Source organism: Egretta garzetta, unplaced genomic scaffold (genome assembly GCF_000687185.1).
Source record: "Egretta garzetta isolate BGI_Z169 unplaced genomic scaffold, ASM68718v1 scaffold223, whole genome shotgun sequence".
Lineage (NCBI taxonomy): Eukaryota > Metazoa > Chordata > Aves > Pelecaniformes > Ardeidae > Egretta > Egretta garzetta.
In genome coordinates this window covers 398484-405820 of record NW_009259033.1, presented here as the reverse complement: position 1 = coordinate 405820, position 7337 = coordinate 398484, and the positions used below count along the sequence as shown (strand labels likewise).

Genomic DNA, 7337 nt, shown 5'->3' with positions numbered 1-7337 from the left:
CTCGCTACCCAAATTGTGTTGAGCCTTGGGGGCTTTAGGAGGGCAGTCTGCTACTCGCATTTGTCTCTAGTTCTCTCAGAGGAACCAAACCAGTTTTAAGAAGAACCTGGCTTGAGAAGCTTGAGAATGCGAGGCTGAAGCCAGTTTTACAGAAACTGGCCTGACGGATGGCTTCAAGTTTTTTTTATCACCTATCTTCTGCCGTAGAAGGCTGCTGTTGTAGCATCCGCATCCACCGTGCTGTGGCCTTTGTTGCTCCCCTTGTCTTGGATGGTAGCCAGCACTTTTTGTACCTCGAAAGCCTGTTTGCTTGTTCTAAGCTTGTTACCGTCAGCACGAGCTTGTGGTGGGAGGTGACTCGAGAAGGGATGTCCTCGCTTGCAGTAATCACTTGGTGTCTCTCCTCAGGGTTAGGGAAGAATTCTGAGGGCCGAGTGGAGCCAGTGCAGGCTGTGGTACTTCCTCGAGGGAAGTCCCTTGACCAGTGTGCTGAGGTGCTTCAGAAGAAGAAGCAGGGGAAGCTGGACCCAGGCAAATCAAGGAAATGCCGAGCAAAGGGAAACAGTTCTGGACAGTCCCCTGCAGGCGGCCGTAAGCCTCCCCGCAATGTTTTTGACTTTTTGAATGAGAAACTGCGAGGGAAGAGCACTGGGGAGAAGGCTGGAGGGACGGCACTGCCAGAGAGGAACAGCAAAGAGATCTACCATGCCAGCAAGAGCACCAAGAAAGCCCTGAGTGTCCGCCTCTTCCAGACAATGGAGAAGATTGAACAAATGCAGAAGGATATCAAAGGAATCCAGCAGGCCCTGGCACGCAACATTGGACGGTAGGAAAACATTCTCTGTGGGACTGCAGGATGAACTGAGGGTTCTTGGCACTTCTGGGAAGGGGTGGGCTTGAAATGAGGTATAAGAGGAACAAGTGAAACATACCTGGATGAGACCTAAGGGGAAGTGGAGGAGAAAGACTTTAGTGTGTGCTTCAGACCAGCTTGGACACTGGCAGATGTGCCTGGGGTCCTTCTCATGCCCACGTATGCAGCGTTGCTGTTGAGCATCACAGGACGACCTTTTCTAGCCCAGATTGTGCTGAGCTTCAGGTTCTTCCTGGCTTTCAGCAGGTCACTTGCACTAATCCTGCAGGAAAGGGCAAACCCTCCTGGGATGATGACAAGCCTTTGATCTTACAGCGCGGGATGACATTGCTGTAATGCTTTTTGCTTTCAGGCACAGCGTCGCTACAGCTCAGCTGGAGGAGAAGCTGGCTAATGCGCACAAACAGCTGGGGCAGCTGCAGGCCCAGGAAGCCAGTCTGCAGCGGGAGCAGAAGAAAGCAGACACGCATAAGAAGATGACTGAGTTCTAGTCTCTGAGAAAGGCGTTTGACTGCAGTGACTGTCCTTCTAACCGGCGCCGGTGCTCGTGGCCTCAGAGCCTGGGTGAGCAGTCCTGCTCCTCTGGGCCTCAGGCTCCTCCGGGCCTGAAAACTGAGCTGAAAAGCAGCAGTTTCTAAAACTAGGTGCTTCTGAGCTCTGCTGGGAGGGGGAGGAGTACACATCCATCCAGCCCTGAAAGCATTCAGTAAGCTTGAGCCTTGTATAAGGACTAGCTACAAGAAATGATTCCCTGCTCTCTTGCACACTTCTTTCCTCTGTTACCACTCCAGTAGCGCCTCCATCCAGAGTCTGTAGCTACTCGGGTGATAAAGTTGCTGGCTACGAACCAGCTGAGGAGGGGCTTTGAAAGCCCCACATCCTGCCATCAACTGTGGCTTGTGTTTGCAGCCAACTGACAAACACGAGTGGAGGCAGGGTCCTGAGCACGTTCCGGTGAAGCAGGAAAGGTGAAAGCAGCAAAGGCAAATTGCTTCAGCTGCTCTCTGCCTCCTGGTTTTTGCTATGGGGTTTATCTGAGAGCTCAGTTTTTTGGGGAGCGGTTCCTTGGAGCCCTGGTGTAATGAACAGACAGAAAACTGGCAGCTTGGAGGGTGGGTACAAGCGGCTCAAGCATCAGATTTCATCAGTCTGACTGTAAGAGTATCCCTAGGACATGCTATAGCCTAACTCACTGACTTGGCATGGAGAGCTGCGTGGTTCCGCGACTAGAGTGGCAAAGCTGAGGGATTAAGACAGCGGAGTAACGGATTCTCAAACCTCCTGGCTAGGAACAGCTCCCCAGGGAGCCTTGTGATTTTTGCCATCATTACTTGAGTTTTTCTGTCCTAGGTGGCTCGCTGAATGTGGGTCCTTTTATTAAAAAAACCTCAGGACCCAGATCCAGGTCGGCCTGGGCCCCGGATGAGCACAAAGATCGGGGGGGGCTGTATGTGCCCAGCATGCAGCCCTGTCTGTGGGAGAGCTCCAGGCTGTGCTGGGAGCAGGCCAAGCAGGCAAAGTGCCCTTCCCTGCAGCGGGGAGGGTCTTTGGGCAGGAAGGATGTCTTCTCCCCTAGGTTATGTTACTCTGCGTTGGTGGCAGCCAGTCCTTGCCCCAGAGGAGATGGTGGTTTCATCAGACTCTGTTTCTGGTGGGGCTTGTGCATTGTAATTGCTTTTTTTTTAAAAAAAAAAACACTTCTTTGCAATTTCATGGAAGTATCTTAAGGACACTTTTTTTTCATTAATTTAAGAAATTGATTTCCTTTTATTCTGTGAGTCATTTTTCTAATGAAAAGTTTTGCTCCTTCAGTACCGCTTTTTATATCTGTTCTAAGAAACTTCTAAAGCTGTCAGCCTGGGGAGGGCTGCATCTACTTGTAGGGTCAGGCTGCCAAACTAACCAGAATATCTAAGGTTGCAGGAGATACGATCAGAATTGCTCAAGTCATGTGGGATTTAGCATTGCTGCAGACGCACCTCGGAAAACACAGAGCGGCAGCAGGAGTAAACAAGATGAACATCTTCAGGAAAGCTGTTAGAGTGACTCTGTCCTCATGGAAAGCGCTCGGATCCTGCTGTGATGGGCACAGTGTGGATGTGAAAGGTGGCGTGGGCTGCCTTGAGCGCTCCAGCGTCCGTCGGTTGCTAACTGAATTGGCCGTACGATCTTCGTTGTTCTGAATGCGTGTTCTCCACGCACTGGGCTTGACTCGAGGGTTTAACAATGGTTGCTCAGTGCCCTTCCCTCACAAATGGCTGTTTGTTTCCCACACTCAAGTGTTGAGTGGTGACGAGGATTAATGTGCCCAGCTTAGCATGGGTGCTTGCGAAGTGGCCCATGACTGGTGAGAGGAGAGATGAGCTGGGTGGAGAAATTTCTTGGGGTTGTTTTGTGCTCTGACGCCATTTCACATCATCCTCGCTTTGCGAATTGGGTGTATTAGCCCTGTGTCCCGGCCAAGTCGTATTTTGACCCTTCCTTGGGATTTCCACAGCCTTACTTGTCAGACTCCTATTCAAATGGCTGCTGCCCCCCACCCAAAGACAGTTCACATCCCTGGTGAATAAAGATGGTTTTTATTTTTTCCCCTCTGTCCTTGTAAGGCGTTCGTTTGCGAGGTAACGATGACATGTGGCGACTCGTTCGCTCTTTCTAGTCACCTGCGGATAGAGAGCTGGCACTAAAACCAGCTGGGTGGGAAGCGGAGCGCGGCAGAGGGTGCTCTCGGGTGCCTGTGGAGCCCGTCTGCAAGCGCCGCTCGCAGCCACGGCGGGGGGGAACCCAGCCTTACCATTGGGTGAAGCAACCACCTCTGCAGGCCAGGAAACGAGCTGCGCTGTGCGCTGCATGGTATCTGCTCAGAGCTGCCTGCCCTCGAAGGAGCTAAAGACGAGTGGGAGAGCTCCGATCAAGATGTTTGAAATGTCCGGGAACCCCTAACCAGGAATCATTACGTGGGATAAAAGTGAATTCTCCAGGTTGGCTGGCAAGGAAGAGAGCATGATCGGATTCCCGCTCTTCACACTCACCGGCTTTTGAGTTTCTGCAGAGTAAGTGCTGTTTGCTTTCTTCCTGGCAAGCTTGGGTATCTGCAACTAACCCCGGGGGTTGAAAAAGACTTAAAAAAACCCCAAGCTCGATCCATATAGAAATTGCAGCGTTGTCAGAGACGCTGTTGCAGCGAGCTCGACTGGACAGGCAGGATTCCTACGCTGCAGCGGGGAAGCATCGGCTGGCTTCACCTTTCAGTCGGCTGCGAGGAGGGCTGCAAGCTTTGCGCCGCTTAATGCTTTGTGCTCTGGAAGCATTTGGGCTTAAAAGGGAAGAAAAGGTGGTTTGGCTGCGCTGCTGGGCTCCGCAGCTTGAGTCAAGGGGTTGAGTGGGAACCAGTTGCTTTCATGGTGAATGAATTCTGGAGTTCAGAGGCGTGGGGCTTTGCTTTTTTCAACAGAAAAAAAATCCAGTTGTCTTGTGGGGAGGGGGACTAGATTTATTTTTTTTTTTGCTGGCGTGGGGAAGAGCTCTTGGGGAACTGCTGAGCTCCTGGCTGCAGGTGAGGAGGCTTGAGAGAGTGCGGTCATTGAAATGCTCTCCTCTGTAAACCTGAAATGATGTAAAACTGCTGAATTTGTGGCAAGAAAAGCACTGTGGCAGGCAAGAAAACTTGCATCTCCGTAACACGCCCATCCTGTATTTTGGAATCTGGCTTCCCATAACTGCAGCACTGAGGTCTGACCAGAGCTGGTGTCCGGCTCAGCTCTGCAGAAAATCTCTCCAGCAGGTTCTCGACTTCTGCTTAGAGGTGCATTTCACCGCCCAAGCGAGTGTTCCCAGCAACTGCGGGAGGGCGGGAAGGAAGAAAAACACTGAAATGATGTTGGCCTCGACCAAAGCCGCGCGGTGCGAGCAGGCGGGTCACTTACTTTAACGTTTTAAAATTCGATCTTCACAAAAGCCACTCCAGCACACGCGTAGCCACCAGGACTAATGAGAAGCCTGCACCCGCGTTTTGTGACATTTGGGTCTGGCGTTTAGAAATCCAGCTGGCCCTTGCTAGACGGAACGCCTCCGGAGGAGCTGGGTGGTGAAATCTCTCCCTCCCGCTGTGGAGTCACCAGTGAAGTGGGTGAGATCTCGTGCCTGCTCCGTGTTTCAAACAGTCTTAAAATCTACTGATTGCATCCCATGGTCCAGGGCAGGTTCAGGGTGGCTGACTTAACTGGTGCGGGGCTTTCACTTTTCATAATTGAAAAGAAAAAAAAAAAGCTCTACTTCTGCTTCTTGGGACTTTTTTTCAGTACAACTCCCCGAGGTGCCTGAGCTGTGTTTGCTGCAGCCATGGTGGCAATCAGTGATGGAAATCACCTTGTGATGTTTGTCCTGGTTTCTTGCAAATCGGCTTTCAGTAGTTTCGTAGACTTTCTTCGCGTCACCCCGCGCTGAACGCTGCGTGCGGTTTTATCTGGGAGGATGAATCAGAAGCCAGGCAGAATCCTCAGCAGCAGCGCTTAATTTTGCAGTAAATTCAATCTTGGTTTTGTGAAGCCCAGCTGGGAAACTTGTGCCTTTTGTAGGAATCCTAAAAATCATCCGTGTCCTGGAGTAACAAACCAGCTGCCTTGGTCGTGGCTGTGCTCAGGTGTGGGCGCTATCGCCTCCTCGGTGGGCTGGGGGTGTGCGCCGCACGTACGCAACGGCTGCGACTGCGCTCGGCTTCAAAGCCACCTTGGCTTGTGGAGCCAGCGCGTTACGAAATGCCGTCTGCTGAGTCTCCTGCCCCAGAGAATGGCCCCGGGACTGGGAGATCAATAACTTTATTGGCAGAAAATTTGGGTGTACGTTTGAGGTCTGTTTGAGACTTTGCCTTGCAAATCTGCTGGGTCCTACCTGAGTGACTTCGGTCGGGCATTGGATTTTCCTCTCAATTTTGGAAGAACCAATGTGTCGACCCAAGAAGTGGCTTCTCCCAGTGACCGCTGAGCCTGAACCAGCGTGCACTGGGCATTTGTACAGGTCAGAAATCCAGGAGCAACCACCGACCTCCTGCAGAACCGAAAGTAGGTCAGAAGAATTTCTCTGCATTCGTTTCAGCTTAGGAAGCCTCTCCCTTCGTTCTTCAATCTTAAAAATTCAGGGATGGAAAATCCACCCGCTTTGGGATAAGCTGCCCCGTGCGTGCCTGCCTCGGCGCGCTAAAGGCTCGCACTTCGCTTCTGACATAACACCAGCCCTCAGCCATCACACCTCGGTATAGTTTGGTTCTGCGAACCCTCAGAGCCTGCTCAGTCCGGCCCCGAACGCAGTCGCTTCTGCAGCCTGCGACCCGGTCGCGCTAATGAGCTAAACAAGTTCAGCGAGGACCGGCTAAAGCGCCTGCCCGTGTTGCAGGGGATCCGGATAATTAATGTATGCTCAGACAGAAAAGCAGTGTTGTCTAATTAAAACGTCGTTGGAGAGGGAGCAGCCTTCCCTTCCCAGCTCTGATCTAAGCCAGTCCGTCGAGCTCGGTTAGTCCCTAAAACCTCCCCCTCTCATTTTCCCCGTTGAAGTAATTGCTCTCCGGGGGTTAAGGCTGCAGTCAGGGAAGTTTCCAAAGGCGTGGGAAGTTCTTGGATAAAAGGGTGCTACAAGTGGGCAGGGACTTGCTGGTTATTGGGGTGAAGATGCGCCGAAGATGCTGCCGTGTGGCACGGGGTGCAGGGCAGCGCGGAGCGAGGTCGGTCCCTCGGTGGGCGCCGACCTCCCCGCTCGCCCTCGGGCTGCTGTAGGACCCGAGATTCACGTGAGGCAGGGTGCCTGCTCACCGGAGCTCCTCTGGCCTTTGTCATCTGGATTAAGATACGTAAGAGCGGGGCCGTTCCCCGTGTCTTCTTCGAGCCGTGCTTTACTCCGGTGCTGGGGAATCGCCTCGATCTCTCTGTGGATGCTGGCACGCAGATCTCTAGTAGCAGGCCAGCCTTTTTGGGGAGCGGCGCATGCACTGAGCCGGGCTTGCACTGAGCCGGGCTTGCGCAGAGCTGGGCTTGCACAGAGCCAGGAGCAGCAGCCGCCGTCTTGACGCTGGTGCAGGTGAAGTGGTGTCAGCTTTTGCTTTGGGTTTTGCAGCACACTGAGGGCTGAGTGGGGACAGGGATGATGGGATGGGGTGTCACCCAGAGCCCCCCGGGAAAGGTGCGGGATCCTGATGGGCTGGGAAGCGTCTGCTCTTTGTCTGGCTCCCCGGCACCTTCGTGCCACTTGCTCTGGCCTTGCTGCTGCCGTGGTTTGCAGGGGAGGATCTTTTTCCTTGAATAAGGAGCAGGGAGGAAAGCTAGCTTTGGGCCAGGTTGGCTGGGCTGGGCTGGGCTGGGCTGGGCTCAGCCCCCCAGGAGCTCACCGCTGCAAACGGCGTGACGCTGGTGATGCTGGCAGCACCATCGCTCCCACATGGGATTTTCTCCCCAGTGACTCTGCAGGTCCC

At 53.2% G+C, this 7337-nt stretch overlaps 1 protein-coding gene across 1 annotated transcript in view; it reads left to right on the top strand.

The window, feature by feature from the left end:
* Window positions 1-3921, top strand: part of ZGPAT (zinc finger CCCH-type and G-patch domain containing) — an 8200-nt gene extending 4279 nt beyond the window's left edge. The window contains exons 5-6 of the mRNA XM_009634787.2: window positions 409-826; window positions 1227-3921. Coding sequence (XP_009633082.1) covers window positions 409-826; window positions 1227-1365 — 557 coding nt within the window. The 3' untranslated portion in view covers window positions 1366-3921. The remainder of the gene's footprint in view (window positions 1-408; window positions 827-1226) is intronic.
* The last annotated feature ends 3416 nt before the right edge of the window (window positions 3922-7337 follow it).